Raw genomic sequence first — 24,527 nt, 5'->3', positions numbered from 1 at the left:
AGCAGGCAAATCGAGACTACTTACACAAACTTCTTGAAACTTCTTGAAACGTGTGTGCCGCTTAAAGAATATGTCTTTTAAATCAAAAAAGGTGCAAATTATACGTTGTATCTCACAGTTTAAAATAAGATTATGTCTATGAGACTGCTGTGTAGTCGAACAGCTCAAACAAGTCACGACAAAACGCCATAAATACTTTAGTAAATACTTGAACTCCCACAAGCCAATGCGTGGATTGCGCCGAGCCACGTGACAGCAGTGCTTCTCAGCCTTTCCCAGCCCTGTCAGTCCGTCCGTCCTTTCCCGTAGATCTAAAACACAGAATCAAGTAAACTCCAGTTAACCTGCACTACTGACTGGCGAAGTAGCTTGCCGTCCCTCTAGTAACGAGAAGCGGAGAAGGGAGAAGTAACGTCATTCACAAAGTGCGCGCGCGCGCGTTCTCGTTGTATTTTTCTCATGTTAATGTGAAGAACAAATATTTATTTACCAACCGCGACCTTCACGGGAACGACTCACCATTCGGGTCCTTTGTAACTTATCTCCTACAGAAAGGTAAGCCCTGTTAGCATTACAGTTTACTTTTATCTGTATAAGTTTTAACGTTGAAAAAAGCTGTTTTGTTTCTGACTACATTTCACTAGTTTCTTAAGTGTTTGTATTAGCTTGTCTTAACTCACTGTTCTGTGTGTCATGTTGTTGATAAGGTTACCTGCACACCTCAAAATGAACATTCTCTTGGAGACTCTTAGACTGATATTTTTGACAGTCTACTACAACCTGGAAGCATTCCTAAAGTTCTTCATCCCCCTGAGGAAGAAAGATGTGTCTGGAGAGATTGTGCTCATCACCGGGTCAGGCAGTGGGATTGGCAGACTGATGGCCCTTGAGTTTGCCTCACTGGACGTCTCACTGGTGCTGTGGGACATTAATGTGGACGGCTTGAAAGAAACTGCAGAACAGGTTAAAGAAAAAGGGGCATCAAGGGTACATTATTACCAGTGTGACTGCAGTGATAGAGAAGCAGTGTATCGAGTGGCAGATCAGGTAAGCCGAGTTCAAACCGCCGCTGTGAGTTGTTTTGCTGGAATGAAGAGTATTTCATTCAAAACCATGCATGCTTTTTAGTACTAGCTTTAAGGGGTCGTTCACCAAAAATGGAAAATACTCTGTTATTTACTCACCCCTTTGTTTGCTTCTTTCCTCTATTAAATACAAAAGAAGATATTTTAAAGAATGCTGAAAACTGGTAACCATTGACTTCCATAGTATTTGTTTTTACTACAATAGAAGTCAGTGGTTATAAGTTTCAAACTTTTATGTGTAAAAGAAGAAATAAACTAGGCATTTTAGAAAAGTCAGGGTTTTAAAACCACCAAAGTTTTTATTTTATTATTTTACATGTTTTTCATAACAATTTTATTTAGTTTTAAGGCAATAGTATCCACAGCAGAAAAGGAACCTGCAAATCAAAGGCTACTGATCCAAAATGTTTAAAATGTTTCTTAACAAAAAAGTTGCTGTTTACATTTAAAAAAAATATTTTGGAGCAGTGATCACAATATCGTGACATCGTGATATTTTTATCCAAGGTTATCATACCATCAGAATCAATGACTGTAAAAAAAAATAAGGACAACGCAACATTTTTCCATTGAACCCTTTGAGGCAAAACGCCTCATAATGGGCACAAACTGTCGCAAAACACTGCTGAAATTGGAGCCTGGGCATGCACAGAAGAGACTACCAGATGGAGCCACAGGCGGAGCCACGGAATCAAGCTTCCAGCCAAATGCTTGTACATCAAATCGACCACATCCCCCAAACCTCTCATTTGACGGCTCGCATCTGACCTATAACAAAGGCTCGCTAATATAAATGTAAGCACTTACATTTAAAAACAAGAAATAATACTTCAGCCTCCACATCAAAGTTCCTGAAAGCAAAGAAGGTCAAGGTGCTCCAGGATTGGCCAAACCAGTCACAGATATGAACATTATTGAGCATGTCTGGGGTAAGATAAAGGAGGCTTTGAAGATGCATCCAAAGAATCTTGATGGGAGTCCTGCAAGAACACTTTCTTTGCCATTTGAGATGACTTTATTAATAAGTTATTTGAGTCATTGCAGAGATATATGAATGCAGTCATCCAAGCTCATAAGAGTCATACACAATATTAATGGTTTTTCCACTGCACTGTGACTTTATTTTCTATATACTATACATTATTTCTATTAAGTGGCAAGACTTTTGTCTAAACAAAGTCAGACCTTACTGTCCTAATTAAATAATTAAAATCAAGGCATTATCATATTTTATTTTGGTAAAATAAGCGTAATCTGGAGGTCTTTGTCTTTCATATAAGCCATGTCTGATACCAAATGATCAACTAGAAGTCAAGCTATTATTTGTTGTTCTTAAAACTTATAGGCGACAAGACATTTGTCAGGTAGTGTATATGTAATAACAATTCATTATTTTTTTAAAGTTAAAAACAGTATAATTCTTGTGCCTAATTATTTTGCTTGTCTTAAAATGTCTTAAAATCCTTAAAAACATGTAAACGATAAACAGTTCATTAAGTTTATCAATAACCTTTGCAATCACTCAACAAATCAAGAGTGTTTTCTACTATGGCTCCTGGTCAACTATAATCTCGATTCGACATAGCAGATCCTGTGATGGTGATGCAAACATTGCGATATCAATGCTGAAAAAATATATTGTTTTGCCCTAAGCTAACTATATATTAATCTATTATTTATGCCAGTCACGTTTATTTTTCAGTTGTCATGCCTCCTTGAACAGTTAGTTTCACATATTACTTTCTTCTTATATCAGCTTGAATCTAACTTTAATGTCATTTATTTGATTAATTCCATAATTGGCAACAGCATTAGTGAAATTATAAAGTCAGCTGGGCATCATTGCAAATTAATCCGTGACCAAGTTATGAGGAATTTTGCATAAATCAGGGGATCCGGTATCACCCTACAGGGTTTTATTTTATAATAATAATGACCACAGAGAATCTCACCCAGCAGCAAAGCTAAATCCCTGTGCAGATAGAAAGTCAATATAAAAGCTGCAAAAGAAAATGAATTATGCTACCTATCATTGTTAATAGCGCTCAAATTGCAGAATACAATAGCGCTTATGATATTCTGAAAATAATATTTAGAACTGATTTACACAGCAAATGCTTTTTTTTTATTTAAACGTCAGTCATTTTTACATTTTAGAGACCAGTTTGACCTCCAAATATAAGACCACATTAATAGTACATCAAGTCTAATATCGTTGATACACATTTTTTCTCGTGTAAACCTCACCAAAACATAATGTACCTACAGGCTACTTTGCACATTTGCTATTCCTCATAGGTAAGGTTAAATTTAGGTCAAGAACACAACCTAAAATTAGATAGGATTGCAGTTTGCTAGTTATCCTATACAGAAATTTCTATATATAAAAAAACAAACAGATGTTGTTGAACACATACACAAGTGTTTGTATTTCGATTTAACTACTATCTGTGCAAAAGAAAACCAATTAAAATCATTCTGTGCTGTAATGTAAACATGCACTCTGTGACACAGTTACACATACTGTATACTGCAGTCATTTTTAAATGGTAAATGCTATACTAATTTTGATTTAAAGTCACATACAATAGAAAGCATATAATGCTATTGTTTATGATTTGATGACATTGTTTATGAAGGGTTATATAGAAGAGTAAGTTGTTTTGAAACAATGCTTTATTAGTTTACTGCAGTTTCAAACTCAAATGTGGACCTAAGTGAGTTTGCTTATCTTTTATAAGGGGTTGAAACAAAGTTTTGTTGCAGCAGTGTAAATCCAGCTTCTAATGGTACAAATGAACTAATTTATTGTATTTTTTTTATAATTACACTTGATAAAAACATTCTGCAGAAACATTTTGATGGACTTTTTCCCTTTTTTTACATGTGATCAGTGGTGGAAGGCCCTGCTGATTAGTGACAATCTCTTCCTCAGTAGCATAAACACCCTTGAGTGAGAAGAAGTCATTCGCCATTAGAGTTTTCACACCATACCAGCCAAAGACAATGTCAGCAACTTATAGGCATTATGGTTGTCGAATTTTAGGATGCAGAAATGAAGGCTGTAGACTCCATAGGCAAAGAGACTGTCACTATTGTGACAAATAGACGTTTGTAGCTCCACCCCCTTTTGAAAAGAGCACAATCTCATTTGAATTTAAAGCAATGTTAACTAAAATGTCACAATTTGGATCAAAGCCCAAAAGGTACAATTTCATTAAGTTGTAAATAATTATTAGTGTTGTAGTTTGAGCTGAAACTTCACATACACACTCCAGGGACATCAGAGAATTCATTTACATCTTGTAAAAAGTAGCATAATAAGGTCCTGTTAACACTAATTTGTTTTAGTTTTAAAACGCAAAAAAGGAAGCCTATAACATAAATACCTCCTTTCATTTTCAGTGAAAAATACAAAACACACCCTGTCTCTTTTGCACATTTAATAATCAATAATGACCATTGTAAAAGTGTGATATACAATAAGTTTATACAAGGAAATTAAGGCAAGCTATCAGACAAATGTGCAGAATCAGTGTATGTGGTTACATAAATTAATATATCAACTTATCTTTGCGCTCAGTCAAAACACGTTACCTGAGAAAAATTAATAGATTCAAAAGACCAAAGTCAGGGAATATGTTGGCAGATATAGACAACAAGTTGATTTAATTATCACTTTTAACAAATATAATGAGATTAGATCCATGGCTATATTCTCGATGAACCGCCGGACATACACAGTTCTCACCTGGGGTTCTGTGCTCAATGCACCCGCTGACTGCCTGGGGCTCAGGTGTGCGCATACGCTGCAGTGCATGCCAGAGTGTGTGTTGTCACGTGATGTGCGTTTTCAGCAGTGCAGTGTGGACAGGGAGCTGTTCAGAAACGCTAGGTAAAATGCCTGTGTGGACGTGGATCATTTTTAAACTAAAAAGTATTAGTGTAAATGGGGCCTCGGTCCCCTGTAACTAGTAAAAAATCTCATGTCTTTATCTCTCTTTTGTTTTACTCTTATTTAGACCTGTCATGATACTTATTTTTTGTTGTATGATATATTGCACCAAAATATATTGAGATAAACAATATTATTGTCACTTTAAGATTAAAATTTTACACAAAATTTTATGCCACTCATTATATAATGCCAGAATGACAATATAATATCGCCACAATGCAAGTACGCTCTTCCATATTTTTAAGAATATTTAATTTAATTATAATAATTTAAACAATTTAATAATTGGAATCTTCATCTGAAAGTTATTCCTAAATTAATAATCCTTAACTTATTATCCTCACTTAATAATAAGAAATGTTAATATATATATATATATATTCAAGGTAAAAAAAACTTTTATATTTGGTACTAGATCTATTTTCGGTTGTCAGCCACATGAAAATATTGTAAAGTTATTTTTATTGCATACTATAGTCAGTTTCCTCTAGGATTTTTTTCCAGCTGTGGCGGCAGACCTTTTACTAAAATCTACAAACTACCTATGGCATTATTTCAATGGCAAATTTCGAGATCGTATTTATGTTATACGAGCATGCCAATCTCTTTGCTTTCGCGCTGATTTCTTGCACCGCCCCCTCACACTGCTCAAGTGCAGATTTTCTTGTGCGCTCTCAAAAAAACACTGCTGAAGTGCGATTTAGAGCATTTATGTAACAAGTATGTCTCCAACATTTATTAGAATTGTCTCCAATAGACCTACAGAACGGCATTGATGAAGTAAAACGACCATCAACTCCAGCAAAATAAAGTCATACCTTTATCTATAAAGTATAATTATGGAAACTGTTCATCTTAAATGAAAGCTATGTTACGTCATGTTTGCTGGCCCCACGCACCTGTCAGTCAGCATGTTACTCTAAAGAGTTAAAAAAATAACGCACAACACTACTACGGTTATAGAAAGTTTGCGCTGTTATAATTCACTTACCTTTTAGTACGTTTTGGTGTGATTATAACCTGTTATTCAGAACAAAAAAATGACTGAATGAATGAGAAGCTGTAATGTAGCCGTGGCAGGATGAATTTTGGTGTGGCGCCTGCCCATGGAAGAATGAATGTAGCGGAAATCATGATAGTGTTTTATTAACCATACTGACACCTACGATAGAGATGTTGCACAAATATCAGTTAAAATATTGCTAGAATTGTTTTTTATGTATGGGCTATCTGTATTGTATCACCAAAAATGATTGAGGTCTTGTCCATGTGTTGTGCGATAAGTCGATAAATTGATTATTCTGACAGGCCTAACTAATATTGTTTGTTTGCTTTTAGGTAAAAAGTGAAATTGGTGATGTCACCATATTAATAAACAATGCTGGCATTGTTAGTGGTAAGAAGTTCATGGACACCCCTGATGCCCTCATTGAGAAGACACTGAGAGTGAATGCAATGTCCCATTTTTGGGTAGGATTGGACGGCTAAATATTATTTCCTACTATCAGATTTGACCAGTGATATCTCTCATTTTGAAGCCCTTTATTCTGCGTAAGTGTCCATTTGTGGTCATGTTTCTTTTCCAGACATACAAAGCATTTCTTCCCGCCATGATGGACAAAAACCATGGACATCTGGTCAGTGTTGCAAGCTCTGCTGGCTTGATAGGTGTCAATGGATTGGCAGGTAATGTAACCTCCTCTAATCTGTTACACAACAAAGTCCTCTCAGGCTTTAAGTCTATGACACAAAATACTTGGCAAAACAGATGTTTTTTTTTTTCTTCATGTTTGTCAACATGAAAAAAAAATGTATTTGTAGATCTGTCAAACATGTTTGTTGATCTTTATAGATCACAGTCTAAAGTGTGTACAATTTAAGCATTATTCTTTGAATGTATGTAAAAGTTATACACCCTCAGGCATGTGTTAAGTGTACACTCTCTAACAGGAAGTGGATATCTGAGATGTTACAGTGATTATTGTGAGTTCCTCAGGTGTGCATTGTTATCATAGTTTGTGACACAGGTCCTATTACAAGGAGATTTCAGTGAGCAGCTGTTTGAAATGCCTGAAACTGGTTGCCACTACTGCCTGTACAGATGTCTCCTATCTTTCTCAACACAGATTATTGCGCAAGCAAGTTTGCTGCTGTGGGTTTTGCCGAGTCAGTGGCCCTTGAGCTGTTATCAGCAGGGAAGGATGGAATCAAGACCACGATTGTCTGCCCATTCTTGATCAACACAGGACTGTTTGATGGATGTGGGACAAAGTAAGATGGCACACATTTTTTATTCTGTAGGGCTGTCGTGATAACTGCAATTTTGTAATAACCGCTTTTTTCGAACTCGTTTCACTCCAATCACTTTTGTTTGGTTCTCTTATTACAGTTTTTCTCAGTGGCTTTGGTGTATTTTTCACAACACTTTACATTTGCACAACAGTTGATGCATTTCTCAAACAAAAAGTCATTTGTGCACACCGTAGTAGCAGTTTCTCATTCCTTCCAACAAATTGTAAGTGCTTTTGGACATGCATCAGTTGCTTTCATACAACTCTCTGCTGAGGCGACACAGTGGCGCATTAGGTAGAGCTGTCGCCTCATAGCAAGAAGGTAGCTAGGTCGCTGGTTCGAGCCTCAGTTGGGTCACTTGGTGTTTCTGTGTGGAGTTTGCATGTTCTCCCTGTGTTCGCGTGGGTTTCCTCTGGGTGCAGCTGGAAGGGCATCCGCTGCGTAAAAAAGTGCTGGAAAAGTTGGTGGTTCATTCCGCTGTGGCGACCCCGGATTAATATTGCAGTCCTAATGCTGAATAGCCATTCCATATAAAACTAATAGTCCTTATTTCATTACTTGAGTTATTACCTACAAAAATGTTGAAAAAGTTGTCAAAATCTGTTAAGCAAATTTTGTAATAAAAAAAATACATTTTTCCTCAAAATGTCTTCTAAATCGAACGATTTTATGAATGATTTACAGACTTTATGTTGTAGGTTCAGTTCCAATATTGTTTACAGCTGTGCACAGCTCTACCCAAAGGAAGTTTATGTTTGTTGTAAATAAGGGTGTATTTATTCTTTTGCACAATGCTGTGAATAAATTAGACTTGCAAAGAGCAAATGCAGTAAAAATGTGAAACATACATATTTAATGTCTTGTACTCGGATATCTCACTAAATGCAGTGATGTTTAACTTCACTGTAGTTTACAAACAGCTATGCAGATAGTATATAGTGCTCTCTTGAGCATTTTCAGAAAGTGTCACCAAAATCTTTTTTAAAAGATTTAAAAAAACCAAAGACTTTTTTTGCATTGGAAAAGATGTACAGTCATAATGAAAACGTGACAAAGCCATTTGACTATCTTGTTGATAAACAATGGTGTCAGGGCTTTCATCTTGATGACAGTGACTTTTCATTGAAATGAATACTTGCTTTTGAGGAATGAGCTATCCATTTTGAGCATTGGACACGTTTTTACTAATTGTTGTGAGAAATTCACCAAAGCAAAAAGCAACTTAGAAAAACTATAAAAGGGAGATTTACCAACAAAAAACACATCAAAATTAGGATAAAAATTTGGATAAAAATTCTATCAAACTAAATCCATTATAAAACGATAATCTATCATCAAACAATACATGAAGTGATTAAAATAGTGTGTCCAACCCATTTTCATTCATCTGGCTTTCTGCCATTCTATTTTCCACAGCTTTATGATATTGACTTTCATATTGAAGAACAAAACCAAGAATAAACCAAACACCAAAAATGTATGTTCAAACAAAATAAAAAGCACTTTAAAAAAAATAGCGGCATTACATGCTGTTGACAACCAGAGGAACCACAGCCAGTGTAGTGTACTTTTTTTCCAGTTTTTTTTTTAGTTCATCCAATATGCAAAATTTGCAGCTTGAAGGTACGTGTGACATGGTAATACATCATATCTAAAGTCTTCTCTCTGTCATCCAGCTGCTACTGCCCCAATAAAGAGTCAAGTTGTGAAGCAACATCAAAAAGAAGAAGCCGAAAAGTAACTGAAAGTAAGCTGCAAGTAATAGACAAATGCCTTTCAGCTACTGCTATGCAGCCTGTCTAGTCAAGGAAATCTGGCAAAATCATTATCTCCTTTACACTATATATATTTTTTGATAGTCTACTGAAGAAACCATCATTATACAATAACTTGCCTGATCACCCTATCCTGCCTAGTTAACCTAATTTACCTAGTTAAGCCTTTAAATGCCACTAAGCTGCATAGAAGTGTCTTAAAATATATCTAGTAAAATATAGTTTACTGTCATCATGACAAAGATAAATTGAATCAGTTATTAGAAATAAGTTATTAGAGTTATTAAAATGAGTCATTAAAACTATTATGTTTAGAAATGTGTGGAAAAATCTTCTCTCCGTTAAACAGGATTGTCAGGAGAACATTTTTTTCTCGAGTCTTTGTGATTTTCCAGTTGGATGTAATCACACTCTCTGTAGGAATGGTTTTGCACACAGTTTTGCAAATGTATACTATCAAAATAAAGACAGACTGTGCTTCATGCGGCTTGACAAAGCATTGAGGACACTAAAAACTTGTTTTAACTTGATCAGAGTCTTTGTGCCTCTTAACATAATTAAGCACACCTGAAACGGATAATCAAGGCCTTAATGAGCAGGGCCAGACGGAATCTGCGGACGTTTTTTGCTATTTCTGCGGAGAATTTTGGTAAAAATCTGCAGATTATTGCGGAATTTTTTTAGGAGTATCCAGCGGAGTATCATAGGGCTCGAAATTAACTTTTTTACTTGGTAGCACCAGTGCTCCCAACTTCAAATATTTAGGAGCACCAAAAAAATTTTAGGAGCACCAGAAAAAATTTAGGAGCACCCACCAAAAATAAATGAGCACCGCTGCAAATTGTTTTTTAATGGATTTATTGTATTTTAAAACAACATTAATAGGACTGACAAAAACCAGAAACAACTATCTAACTAATGCTGCGAAGACATTGATATTTGTGTGCAATAATTCCAAAATGAATGTCTAATAATTAGGCCATAGAATATTAATGATAATAAAAAATGACAATAATAGTAACAATGAATTACATTTCTCATTATGATGCTGCCTTGAATGTGCATGAATGTAGGTTTTCTGCTATAAAAAGTCTGTTACTTTATGAAAAATAATTGTATAGTTTGCATCAAACAAAAATGAAGCATTGCAGAAAGAAATATTTATTTTGTACTGCTGTTTTTATATGCATGTCAATTTAATAAATAATATTTCTGCAACAAAACATACAAAAGATTATAATAAATCATTCAATTCAATGATGAAAGCTGCAAAGCAGTCATCAGTAAATAAATATAAAAATAACATACACCTCAAAAAAGAATAGACAAAAGAAAGTAAGTAAAGTCTCACTTCTATCACTCTTTAAAAGTTTTGGTTTCAGTTTGTGTCAATTTAAAGGTTCAGTCTGAGATGATCTTCATTTTTCTGTGTTAGTGGAAAAGCTGGCGAGTCAGCCTACCCAATTTATGAGTAGGCAGAGCAGGATTCTTGTGCTAACCATCGGCGCAATACTGGTCATTGTTATGAGCCGCAGTTTCAGTGTAAACTTAGTAAAGGCAAGCTTCTTTGGCGATGATATGAACAGTACTAGATTTGACTTTTAGCAGACATTTGCCCTAAACGCAGTGAATGCAACGCATGGAGATTCGAGCACCTTCTCCAAGAAGCGCGTACTCGATTGATCTCAGCTGGCGGATCATTATTCACCACGTGACGTGTCATGATCGCTTTCATCTGCGCCTCAACTTTAGGTGGGGTTTGCAAACCTGTGTGCTTTAAGTTTTCACTCTTCAGCCATTTGCATTTCCCGTGGTCATAAAAGCTCCTTCCCTGTCATCTGACAGCGGAATACCTTGTGTGAATGACAGCTAATATGAACCAATATAGCGGCAGGGAAGAGCGATTCAGCACGTTTTTACAAAAAATCAAAACAGGTCGCACTACAACCATTATCTGCAGTCGCACTAATGCGCCCAAATATATTATGAGGTCGCATAGATTAATTTTCGGGCGCATATGCGACCAAAATGGTCGCTATTTCGAGCCCTGTTACACTTTAATATATTAAATAAAAAGTAATAAATTACTTAATAAAAACTGAATAAATTCCGATTTACACATTTACTCAAGTAAACAAACAGAATTTATTATAATGGGCTAAAAATCTGCGGAAAATCTGCGGAATCCTGCGCGCGCAGATTCCATGTGGGCCTACTAATGAGGCATTTTAGAAATGTCCAGACAGGTCTGCTGAGGCAAGTTGGAGCTAAACCCTGCAGGACAGTAGCCCTTTACGACCAAATTTGGACATCTCTGCTGTAAACTGTTTGTTGCAGCTTGTTTAGGAGAGCAGCTATTTGGTATTACTATGCCATTCATAGCCTTCAGCATGGACCTTTGCTGTCCATGCATGCTTAGTAATGTCACTAGGGGCTGTGTAAACTTTGTGTATTAATGGAACCTTCAGATGTCGTCTGAATAGTTTTAAAATGTTCCCAGCATTCCACTTTTCTTTCTTCAGGTGCTGTTGGAAATTAGCATTGCATTTGTACCTTGTGTCCTTTGGCCATGTTTATACTTCGCATTAAAATGCTTTTTTGTTGTTCATCTGATCGCAAGAGGTGTGGTATATACAAGTGTAAATGAAACTTTCACCCACTCCTCATATTATTATGTTACTAGTCAGAGCTTCTTTCTCAATATTAGTTTGAAAGATCAGAAAAGGCCCATACCTAAACATTTCCCTGGACTTTTACCCTTAAGGGCCCGTTTAACTTTTGTTATACAGATTTGTTTTGGTCGGTCGTATTAAATAGACAAGAGAGGCACAATCTCAATCACACCTGGTATTTGAATCTCACTTTTGTCCACTTTGAAAAATGACCTCAAATGACGAAGTGTCTATGGATATGCAGGGTTTATATGGTCATGAAAACTCTCAAGTCATGGAATTTTGACTTGCTATTTTTCAGGCCTGGAAAAGTTTTTGAAAAACAAATAAACCTACACTGTAAAACCCAACAGTCAACTTTATCAACTGAAATAAACATTTACTGAAAGTTAATTTTACTCATTTGAAAAGGGTTTTGAACTCAGTGTTGAAGGAAATGAGTTAATTAAATACTGTACCTCATTACTTCAACTTAAATGGAGCAAGTTTGTTGCAATCGGTTTCCTCAAATGGTTTGAGTTGCCTAAACTTATTGGGTTCAACAGTACTCAGTTGGTTTGAGTTCTCTTTATTTATGGGGTTTTACTGTGCTAAAATTGCTTTGTTTACTTAAATGGATTAAGTTTACAGCACTCATTAGGATTGTTTTTTTAACTTAAATAGTTTGTTGCAATCGGTTTCCTCAAATGGTTTGAGTTATCTTAACTTTTTGTGTTTTACAATGTACAGTAAAATGAAATAAACATTTTGGAAAAGTCATGGAAATTTGTTTAACAAATATCTATACTTGATTATTTTGCAATATGAATTGAAAAAAATTCTACAAGGCATTAGTTTTTATTATCAATTTTTAGTGTTTTTTGTGTATTATTATTCTATTAGTTTGTGTATAAATTATGCTTAGGTTAGGGTAAAAAATTTATTGTTTCAGCCTTTACTTCTTTTGTGTTCGTGGCCAATCACATGCTCTCACATAACTTTAGTCAAGGGTTGCGTAAACATTATCTCATTCATTCATTTTCTTTTCGGCTTAGTGCCTTTAATAATCTGGTGTCGCCACAGCCGAATGAACCACCAACTCATCCAGCACATGTTCTACGCAGCAGATGCCCTTCCAGCTGCAACCCATCTCTGGGAAACATCCAAACACACTCATTCATACTCATACACTACGGACAATTTAGTCTACTCAATTCACCTGTATCGCATGTCTTTAGACTGAGGAGGAAACGGGATCACCTGGAGGAAACCCACGTGAAATGCCTACTGACCCAGCCGAGGCATAAACCAGCGACCTTTTTGCTGTGAGGCGACAGCAATACCTACTGCGCCCCTGTGTCGCCATAAACATTATCTAAATACATTTAATTTTGTATTATTATTTACATAGATTGTCATGTATTTTACTATATTAGGATTATCGGTCACACTTTACAATAAGGTTCATTAGTTAATGTTAATTAATGCATTTACTAACATGAACAAACAATGAGCAATACATTAACTACTGTATTTGTTCATGCTAGTTAACGTAAGTTAATGAAACAACAGTAGTTCATTGTTAGTTCATGTTAACTCATGGTGCATTAACTAATATTAACAATCATGGACTTGGATGTTAATAATGCATTAGTAAATGTTCAATTATAATTAATAAATGCTGTACATGTGTTGTTCATGATTAGTTCATGTTAGTAAATGCATTAACTAATGAACCTTATTGTAAAGTGATACCGGATTATCAGTTATATCTGCGTGAGGGATTGCCATGAATGCTTTATGAATTCCTCATTGGTATGTCATTGCTAGCGGTTGAAAGTGGACAAGCTAAAAAATTTTTGTCTGTCCACACTTGTTTAGTGTTGTTCACTTGTGATTTGATCACTAAAAATGCATCTTAATATCAGTTGTAAACAGTCCCCCAGGTGCTGTCAAAACACATGTATTGCTTTCATAGTTTAAATGGCTTGGGTAAGTCCAAATAGCCACAAAAGAACACTTCTTCTCTCCCTACTCAACTTATTAAACATTATAGGATGGTGGAATTGAAAAAAGGAAGTCCTGGTTCCGACACAAACCCCCACATGTAGTTTTATAGATTTGACCGAAATTAAAGCTGCTGTTCTACATAACATTTTCTGTAATCCATAGAGTCTTTCTTTCTAAAGTTGATTAAAGAGATAGGTTAAAACACCAGGGGTAAACAGGAATGTGTCTTCCTCATCTAATTGATCCAATTTCGACTGACTGAAATGCATATTAAATTACCAGGTTTAAACCAACCCAGTAAAACTACTAAGTTGTGTAACCCAATCATACAGTAATTTTGGGTTATTTTTAATAAAAAATGTCCTGTGAATCAAAGCATGTTTTACTCTATGTGCAGGTGGCCTCTACTGATGCCGATGTTGGAGCCTGACTATGTTGCTAAGAGGATTGTCAGTGCCATTCTGACCGACCAAGTTTTCGTTTTACTGCCAAGGTCCTTATACTTCTTAATGGCTTTAAAAGGGTGAGTACACTCAAAGTATATCAAACTTGGAATAAATAAATGTCTCTTAGTATTTGATGCATTTTTTTACCAGTAATTTTTTTCTATACTAGTTTTATATCTATACTACAAATATTATTCTGTAGAAATGTCATATTTAAATGTTTTGTTGTTATTCATGTCTTTCATACTTCCTTATGTCTTCAAAACGAGTTACAAAGCCTTTTTAAGCAACTGCAATCATGATAGAAATGTTTAATGTTCATAGTCCAAACTTGTAGTGCTCCAAAAAAGCATTTCTATTAGGTTTTCTGTTATAATAAATGCTTTTTAAAAGTAGCAGGGTTTTCTGAAAATATTAAGCAGCACATTCATTTTCAACATTGATATTAATAAGAAATGTTTTATGGATATAGAATTTTTTATGATTTCTAAGAGCTTATGTCACTCGAGACTAGACTAATCATGATTGAAATTCAAAAGCAATTGAGTAAAAATCGCAAAGGTTAATTGTTGTTTCTAATATTTTTTAAATTATGAAATAAATCTAATATAATGTACAATTTTTCCTTTTTTTTTTCTTGAGATTCCATAATAGTGGAGAAAACATTCTGCAGCCTTGTTTACACAATGTGTAAATGGTTTCTTCATGCAAAATCGATTTGAGGATTGAAATTAAATTTAGCTGCTTTATTTTAGAAGTTTATTTTAAAAGGCGGGTCATTTTTGACCTGAAGGGTGAACAGTGTTAAAAGGAGGGTTAAAGTTTTACCCCTTGAAGTTACATTTTGTACTAAGACTGACAGAAAATAAATAGCATATATTGCTGACATCTCTATATACTGGGTTTCCCTTATGTTTATGAAGAGGCGGAGACCTACAAATTAATTGGTTTGTATACTCAAGTTCATCCCCAGATCCACTAGTACATGCAGCAAAGTAGGGCTGTGCCATATTGTAGAAAATAAATAGTATGCTAAGTAATGCGATGTTTAAAATGCAATACGAAATTTTAGAAAATGATAAAATAATAGATCATATTATGTCATGGAGAAGAAAACAGCCTTACAATTCAAAAGCAATGTTTAATTGTTGCATAAAACACATTTTAACAATGTAAACAAGCTAAAAACGTCAATATCACTGCTACTTTGCTCCACTAGTTACATCCACCTAAAACATTGACCAAGAACAATCAATTAACTCAAAAGCTGAGTACAGTTTCTTCTTTGCTCTCGTTTTGCTTTCAACCATACAGAAATTGTTACTAATGTTTTATTTTTGTTCAGAAATGCAGCATGTCCACTCTGCTTTTTTTTAGTAATATATTGTGAAGCCCTACGGCACAGTTATTTTGGAAGTTAAACATGTAAGTTAGTAGAGTAAGTCAGTGTACAAGTTCACTATAGTATATTGATGTCAAAAGAAATCTGCTGCATTGTGAAAGAGGGGGAGGGTGTTGAGTCTGAGAAGTGTCTGAAGGGTAACTAAAGGTCTGAGAGTTCAGCTTTAAGCAGTGACACATAATGACACTGTTTCTGGTGCGCTGATCTTAGAGGACAGGACAGGTGTGTGGATTTACTCATCTGCCCAGGGACATTATAACACTGAATGAATAACAGGAACACTGATTCATTGTGTTCTCGGACTGACTTCACCTTTGCTTATAGCTAATGATATTCTTAGCTATGTGTTCTTTAGCAACTTATTTAATTTAATTATGTCTTAAATTTATTTTACTATTTCTGGGTCATTCTTAACCCAAGCTTAGTGATTTAATCCGTTTTTTTTTTTAGATAATTAGGTTTAAAAAAAGTCATAAAACAACTTGCCTCATAGCCTAATAATATAGACCGAAATATATATTTGTTTATTTTTTCCCCATTTTCTGTTTAACGGAGAGAAGATTTTTTTTTAAACACATTTTTAATCATAATAGTGTTAATAACTCATTTCTAATAACTGATTTATTTTATCTTTGCCATGATGACAGTAAATAATATTTGACTAGATATTTTTCAAGACACTTCTATACAGTTTAAAGTGACATTTAAAGGCTTAACTAGGTTAATATGGTTAACTAGGCTGGTTAGGGTAGTTAGGCAAGTTATTGTATAACTTGGGTTTGTTCTGTAGACTATTAAAATAAAATATAGCTTAAAGGGGCTATTAATTTTGACCTTAAAATGGCTTTTAAAAAATGTAAAACTGCTTTTATTCTATCCAAAATAAAACAAGACTTTCTCCAGAAGAAAAAAAATATTATCAGACTTAAGTTTTTTTTGTGCAGGATGTTTTCTAGAGCTAATCATAGCAAATAATTAACATTATTAAGACAAAAAATCACGCTCATAGTTACGATTATGATGCATTCCATCTTGTTGGGTGGGTTGCATCAGATTTGCAGTCTTTTACTTCTTATTTGGCAGAAAGTAGAAAGTCAGCTTTAGGCAATCTCTGCTTATTCACTATGATGAACTCATTTACTAAATTACAGTGTGAAACATTGCTTTACCTGAGGGTAAACGCATAAGAGTGGTGCTTGGAGTGAAGCGCTGTGTGTAAATCTCTTTTTGAGGAATTTTTCTTTTTAGTATCGCTTACTTGGTTGATATTTAGATAAACACACTTTAGATTTCATTTGATTTCTGCCAGCCTGCAGTTCTTGATTTCCTCCATCCTAATTAAAGCATTTCAGTTTTGAAACACCTACGTTTTGTTATGGCTGTACTTTGTGCCCACAGTACTTTGGCCCCTTCCAACCACGAGAATGGATTGTTTTAAGAATTCCAAAGAGTGGTATCCTGTTTTAGTGTGGAAACCCTGATGTTGTGTTTCAGTGTAGACAGACAAAAATGCAAAAATTGACTGCTGACAGGCCAGTCAATTACCTGTATACTCCTAATCTGAAGCCAGGACTATGTAATGTGTGCAGAATGTGGTTTTGCATTGTCTTGTTAAAATATGCATGCAAGTCCCTGGAAAAGAAGTCATCTTAAAGGCAGCATATAGTGGTCCTAAACCTCTATGTACTTGTCAGCATTAATGGTGCTAACACAGAAATGTAAGTTACCTTTGCCAAGGACACTGACACGAGCAGATACCATGACAGACCCTGGATTTTGAATTTGTTGCTCGTATCTGTCTGGAAGATCCTTTTTGTTTTGTCTTTTCGGAGCACACAGCGTTGATTTCTCCCAAAAAATACCTAAAAATACTGATTCATCTGGCCACATGTTTCTACTGTGTGATGTCCCTCCCAGATGCCTCCGAGCCTGAAGAAGTCAGTGATGTTTCTGGACGCTGGTAACCAAAGTAACCAAGTAGTGGTTTGCCAATGCAGTCCTGAGCCCATGTGGTAATATTGCTTATAGATGAATGATGATTTTTGATGCTGTACCACCTGAAGGATCTGAGATCATGCTAGTTCAGCTTGGGTTTGTGCCTATCCTTTATGCACTAAAATTCCTCCAGATTCCTTGAATCTTTTTAATTATGTTATGCACTTTTGAAGATAAAATATCCAAATATCTTTCTTTGAGAAACATTATAGATTTAGATTTTAGCTGCCAGTGGGTCAATGTAAATACAGACTATGGACTTGAAAATTCAGACGACTAACTATTTTATTGAGCAAAAACTCCAAAAACAGTTGAGGAGATCTCCTAGCTTCTCACTCTGCTCTTTTCACAGACACACACACACATATTGCACACACACACACTTAACCCTGCTCCGGACAACAACGCGCGCGCGCGCACACACACACACACACAAAGACACACACCTCCGGACGACAGCGCGCGCACACGCACACACAGACACACACACTACTCCTTGTCCACGGAACTCCGTTAACAAAGCAGCACGCGTCACGTTTTTAACGTGACTTTGCACGCGATAAGAGAATATAGCCAGTTAACCTGATACAGTACACGCGGTTACAAGTAACAAATCACAACTAAATACATTTGCAAGCTAGAGTCAACGAGGCAACTTTAATCGCAAGTACTTACACTTGAGAAATGGAGGAAGAAAAATCAATCCTGACGTCCATCAGTAAGTTACTCTTTACTGATCCTTCCTTTAACAAACGCTGATGAAGTATTCTTTGTATCATGAAGTTTCCAGTAGTTTCCAACTGCTTGGTTATAATGCTGAGGTTTCATCTTTGGGTAGAGACTCAATATATCCATCTGCAGTGTGACTTCAATCGACCGGCATGTTTGTGTGTGTGTGTGTGTGTTTGTGGGTGTGTGTGTGTGTGTCTGGGTTTCTGCGTCAGAGGGCGGGGCCTCAGGTTTGAAATCTCCCGGGTTTGCACGTGCACGTGAATAACTTGGTTTTGTTCGTACGTCATGGCGAAACACCTAATGAATCGGTATCAAGGCGACTCGTTTAAAGCACTATGAGTCGACTCTTTTATAGATGAATCAACAGTTTTAAACACTGTACACTAACAGATTTAAGCCTTAGCTGGATACTTCACTTCACTTAGAGCTGTGTTACACACTACATGGAGGGGAATTTTCAAAAACCCATAATATGGGCTCTTTAAACATTTCAATAATTTTCTTATCTATTTGTTGGCAAACTGGCGATCTTTTGCCAATTTTTGCTCCTAAAGCACTAGACCTTTCTTGGATTCTGCTTTTGTACCAAAAAATAACTACAATCGCCTGTTGACATCACCTGTTTCAAATCACATCATTATTTAAATGATTTACCTGATTACTAGCCCTAAGTTGTCCCCATTTTTTTGGAATGTGTTGCAGGTCTGAATGACAGTAAAGGATGTATATTTACAAATGAAATGAAGTTAATCTGACAAAACATGAGTTCAAGTTCAATTTATATAGCACGTTTCCAACTGCCACAGGGCCGCACATAGTGCTTTACAAAGAAAATACAAACAAACAGTATCGGCATAATAAAAAATAACAGCAGGCACATAAATTTAAGAGAGCATAAAAGGTGTAACAAAAAAAAAAACTGAAGAAATTTAAATATATTACCACAATTGACCACATTGACAGGATTAAAAACAAGAACAATAACTTTAATTTAGACTTAAAAATTGGCTGTGGCAGTCTTTTTTTAACGGCAGCACGTTTCAGAGTCGAGGACCTGCTATGGCAAATGCACGTTCACTTTTAAGGCGGGCCTTAGGGATTTTTAATAAAAACTTATCAGCGGAACGCAAGTGTCTGGGTGGAGTTTAGACAACAATCATTCATTCATTTTCTTGTCGGCTTAGTCCCTTTATTAATCCTGGGTTGCCACAGCGGAATGAACCGCCAACTTATCCAGCAGTTTTTTTTACGCAGCGGATGCCCTTTCAGCTGCAACCCACCTCTGGGAAACATCCACACACATCCACACACACACACTCATACACTACGGACAATTTAGCCTACCCAATTCACCTGTACCGCATGTCTTTGGACTGTGGGGGAAACCGGAGTTAGACAATAATCAGTTGGGATAAATAATGGGGGCCCAGATCATGTAGGGCTTTATACACAAAGAGACGGGTTTTTAATTTGATTCTTTGTGTCACAGATAGCCAATAAAGAGACCTCAAAATAGGAGTGATGTGCATATTTCGGGCTTTTTGTTCAAATCTAGTTGCTGTAGGCGATCTGAGACTTAGGCAGCCCAAAATATAGAGAGTAACAATAGTCTAACCGGGAGGTTATAAGCACATGTATGGCTATTTCTAGAGAATGTGAAGAAAGAGAAGACTTTAGAAGTATAAACTTTTTCCAACCACATTTGAAAAATGTTTATCAAATTTTATACATTAAATTCATGAAATGAACATGAAATATTTTGTGTTCATATCGTCTGCAGTAAAATACAAGTTAAAGTAAATTTGGAAATCACTTTCTTTTTTTTATTTGCATTTTCCATTATGTCGCAACTTAACTACAATAAAGGAAATGGTCTGCAACAGAAAACACAAAATTAGATACCCTGCCAAAAAAAATAGGCTACTTTTAAAATGTATTAAACAAAGGTAGGTCTATTTGAGTCTTTTCAATATTCCTGACAAGCATCTTCACAGGGACATTTCCAAATGCGGTCTTAAGTATTTAAAAGCATCAAAAAGCATCAAAAGCTCCATTTTCATTGGTTGTATTGTGGACACCAGGCATAATCGTAATATAACGTGTACATTTTAAAGAAGAAAATGCACTTGTGTAAACAGCGCCTAAGGAGAAACGCACGGTTTCGTATTAATACAACAACACATGGCACAGGTTGTAGAACTTTCTGTTTCATCTGTACTGCTGCCTGTTTCATAACAACTTTAACCCGGCTGCGGTTTGAACACGAAGGACCCTTAAGAAGCTCTTACTTATGCAGCTGCGACAATTACTGATACCATTAGTGACAAACCCGCAAGATAAAGCAGCACCTGTTTGTGTGGGCCATGAGACAGACTTCATTGCATAAAATTGGCCAATTAATTCCAATCTGTGTTCAGTCTTGAATGTGTTTTGGACAGTACAGTCGTAATTATGAAGGCTGCAGTATTTGAAAGAGGAAAAACGCACTCTTTATTATTTTAATGTCCTCTGTGTCTTTTCACAGAAACGTGTCAGAGTCTAATCCCATCAATTAAATAATTAAATCACATATTAGACGTGTTACTATTCCTCTAGAATGACGCCAGGAGTGTTGAGTCTCTGTCCATTAGGGTATAATTAGGTGCGAATGAGCTCGTTTTCAGGCTTGGTCGTTATTTTCAGTCCTGTACATTGTCCTTTCACTCTTTTTCTGGCTGCTATGCTGCAATTTAAAATGATTATATCACTGCATGCTCTCTTTGTATATAGGAGATGTGTAATGATACAAAAACAAAAGAGAGTTAAACAGTTTTTGTTCCAATGAGCTATTTGTAGAATAATGCATGGATATGATTTTAATAATGTAATATTTAAAATTGTATTTAAAATGTAATATTTTAATAACACGTTCACTGATCCTCATGCAAATGAACATTTTCTTCTTCACAGTGTCATCCCATACAAACAATCAGTCATCCTGGGTATGTACTTCGGGGCCTTCAACTTCATGGACGCTTTCAAAGGAAGGGAAAAGAAGAGAGACTAATTCTAATTTTGATACTTAAATGTCTTAACACACATGAATTTTTTTTGTAACTACCTCTGCCACACATTCCAGAGCCTCTTAAAAATAAATCATATTAAAAACTGTCCAAGTCTGATTTACTTACTGGTGTTATATTTTATCATTTTATTTCGATGGTCCACTTGAGTATTAGTAGACTGTCTGCTTAATATCTGTTGATACTGCTCCTTCAACACACATTTAACTGACTATAAGAAACTTTGCAAGTACATGTCAACTAACACTAACCCAAACCCCAGCCATTTCCCCAACCTAGTCTACTTATGATCTAATGAGAATTAGTTGCAATGTAACTTAAATTCAACAAACTGACCATCAAAATAAAGTGTGACCTTATATTGGTGAAAGAGGCTTTTTTGTAATGAAATAAGATTGTTAATGAAATGCTAGATTTCATAGTGTTCATAGACATGGCTGTGACTTAATTTGTGTGTCATTTCAAATGCAGTGCTTGACAATATCAGAAATGACAATGTCAGATGTGCAATAGTGGACTGAATAATCGTGTTTATTATGATATGTGAAGTAATTACTTATCCATTTGTTCCAGCAGTTGTTGACCTGTTAGTTATTATTTGTATTTGAACCTGTCAAAAGGAAGAGTATACTGATTAATCTAATGAGAATGTAATTATGTGGCTGGTATGGTTCTGTTCTGTGCTTTGACTAATTGCTTTTTATTCTCACACAATGATCAACTCTCCTTTTTTATAGATCTGATATCACACTTAAATGCTGATGGCACCATCTAGTGTTGTAGTGTTTTTTTTTTTTTTTTTGTGATGTTATAGCTGCCTTTCATTTATTTTTAATGTTTTTTTTTTTTTTTTGTGCAGGAACTTGCATTCCATTAATGTTTGAAGGTTTAAGTTGTGTTGAAACGTTTTAATCATTTATTTGGAAAAGATATGTTAGACTTTTTTACACCCTATAATTCAGTATTTTTTATTTTAAATGAATGAAATTTTATCTTGAAATATTAATTCATTCATTTTCTTTTCAGCTTAGTCCCTTTATTATTCAGGAGTTTCCACAGCGGAATGGACCGTCAACTTATCCAGCATATGTTTTATGCAGTGGTTGCCCTTCCAACTGCAACTAATCAGTGGGAAAAATCTATGCACACTTATTCACACACTATAGACAATTTGTAGCTTACCCAATATGGAGCCAATAATATGCCAAAACAATCTAAATTTGAATAGTGTTCAATTGAATTGTAATTTAATAAATCTGAATTTTTATATGCCATATATAAAATAAAGTTTTGAATTTGACTTTCATGAATATTGAATATCTGAAATTTAAGAAAACTGACATTTTTATAACGTATTTTCAAACATCAGATCTTTAGTGTTCTGAATTCATAATTCATCTAGTTTGCAAAAAATAGTTTCAAATGTTCAAGATTAAGAAATTCACAACATCAAATTCAGTATCCTAAAATCGTGGTATTCAGCTTCAGCAGAAAGTAGGTTAGGCGTTACTAACAGGAAAGAGTAGACAATCACCGAAAAGTCAAACTAAGAATCACTCGCCTCTGCTTGAGGGTGGGGGATTGGGAAATAGCTTAAAAATAGATAAAAAATTATCTACATATAGCCTTATATAAAATTTTTAAGTATAGGGAGGGCAGCTTTCAGTTTCAGTTCATTTAAAGCAAACATTGTTGAAAATTCATCAAGTGGCTTTCCCTGTACACACCATTCACAACAATATAGACTTTTTAAAACACCTCTTATGTTGTTACTATTTGAAACAAACTTTTAAGCACTTAACAAATGAGGTTAACGAGAAATCTCTGAGCGAGTCATTCATGGTGAGTCATAAATGAGCCGATTTGAACGAATCTGAATTTACAATTCAGTGACAGAGATTTGGCGCCACCCTTATAGGACATTTAATTTCAATGTATTTTAGCCCAAAATAATGCAATTTTAAAAATATGGAAAAATCTGATCCTTCAAATAAATATAAATGTAAGGTTAAATATGACATTTTAGATGTGAATAGATGATATTTAAAAGAGACAGCATTTAAGAGTTTATAATAGGCTTTGGGCAAACGTATTATTACAATTTTTCTTAAAATACTATACTATATGCTATGCTGTACTATAGAATATTGTAACAAATAGCATCTTATACAGTTTGATGAAGAAGTGTGCGCATGCAAATATGTCATTTACTACAGTTGTAAAATGCTTGGACAATTTGAAAACGCACTTGGAAAGAGCTTGAAAAGCCCTTAAATGTGACTTTGGTAAAGGTGTAAGAGAACTCTGTCTGCTGAAATAACCCACCAGAGGTTACAGTATAGGTCAGAATCAGCTATTAATCCCACAAAACACCAAAAATGTAAATAAAATTAACCAATGAGATGTTATTGAATTTAATATTTGAATTTGGTTCACCGAAGCATGTATATATTACACAAACTAAAAATAGCTGAGCCCTGATAGTTTGCAAAAGAATTGTGTCCTCCTGAGCCACACCAGTAAACTCGCGCAGCTCTGTGATTGGCCAAAATGCTTAGTTAGATTTTTCGGTGATCGTCCAGTCTTCCCTGTTGATCAACCCTGACCTACTTTCTGCTGAATCTGAATTTCATATCTGAATTTTTGGCTTTCAATCCTAAAACATTGAATTTGATGTTCTGAATTTCTTCATCTTGAACATTTGAAAAAATATTTTCAAACTGGATAAGACTTCAGAATTCAGAACTCACACAAAAAACATTTGAAATTACGTCTACAAAAACTTCAGCCTTAAAAAATTCAGTTGTCTTAAATTTCAGATATTCAATATTCATTAAAATTTTTCGATTTCCATGTAACGCTACATCTAATGTAGAGATCTTCGCGGGACTAAATTTTGAATCCCGCTCCCGCCCGCACCCGCCAGGTTTTAGCCGGAACCCGACCGGTCCCGCTTATATTAAGCACTTGATGTCCCGCTGCCCGACCCGCCCCGTTTTCTATCCGCCTCGCCCGATCCCGCTAAAGAGCGGGGGAGAACAAAACCGAAAATCACCCAGTTATACAGTCCAGACAGCCTATAACAGTATAAACTGACACACGCACAGCACCAAGCACAC

At 35.4% G+C, this 24,527-nt stretch overlaps 1 protein-coding gene and 1 long non-coding RNA gene across 2 annotated transcripts; one reads left to right on the top strand and one right to left on the bottom strand.

Annotated features, from left to right (window-relative positions):
- The first annotated feature begins 218 nt into the window (after window positions 1-218).
- sdr16c5a (short chain dehydrogenase/reductase family 16C, member 5a) lies at window positions 219-21,496 on the top strand. Its single transcript, NM_212878.2, has 7 exons — window positions 219-555; window positions 708-1,047; window positions 6,382-6,513; window positions 6,630-6,729; window positions 7,170-7,314; window positions 14,169-14,294; window positions 21,296-21,496. Exons 2-7 carry the CDS (start codon window positions 727-729, stop codon window positions 21,390-21,392), a joined length of 921 nt encoding a protein of 306 aa, NP_998043.2. The 5' UTR covers window positions 219-555; window positions 708-726; the 3' UTR covers window positions 21,393-21,496.
- LOC141377797 (uncharacterized) lies at window positions 15,626-19,252 on the bottom strand. The gene is made up of 2 exons (XR_012390680.1): window positions 18,061-19,252; window positions 15,626-18,006 (listed from the first exon to the last, which is right to left on the bottom strand). It is a non-coding gene; the product is annotated as an uncharacterized lncRNA (long non-coding RNA).
- Window positions 21,497-24,527: the final 3,031 nt, after the last annotated feature.

Source organism: Danio rerio, chromosome 2, assembly GCF_049306965.1.
Source record: "Danio rerio strain Tuebingen ecotype United States chromosome 2, GRCz12tu, whole genome shotgun sequence".
Classification (NCBI taxonomy): domain Eukaryota; kingdom Metazoa; phylum Chordata; class Actinopteri; order Cypriniformes; family Danionidae; genus Danio; species Danio rerio.
The sequence above is the reverse complement of the archived record's forward strand: the minus strand, read 5'-3'. Positions and strand labels throughout refer to the sequence as shown.

Excerpts from the sequence above, each read along its gene's own strand:
- sdr16c5a (NM_212878.2), top strand. The coding sequence starts at position 727 with ATGAACATTCTCTTGGAGACTCTTAGACTGATATTTTTGACAGTCTAC. Across the intron at positions 6,730-7,169 it reads AGGTGTCAATGGATTGGCAG|ATTATTGCGCAAGCAAGTTT; the intron begins GTAATGTAACCT and ends TTCTCAACACAG. Across the intron at positions 14,295-21,295 it reads TTCTTAATGGCTTTAAAAGG|TGTCATCCCATACAAACAAT; the intron begins GTGAGTACACTC and ends TCTTCTTCACAG.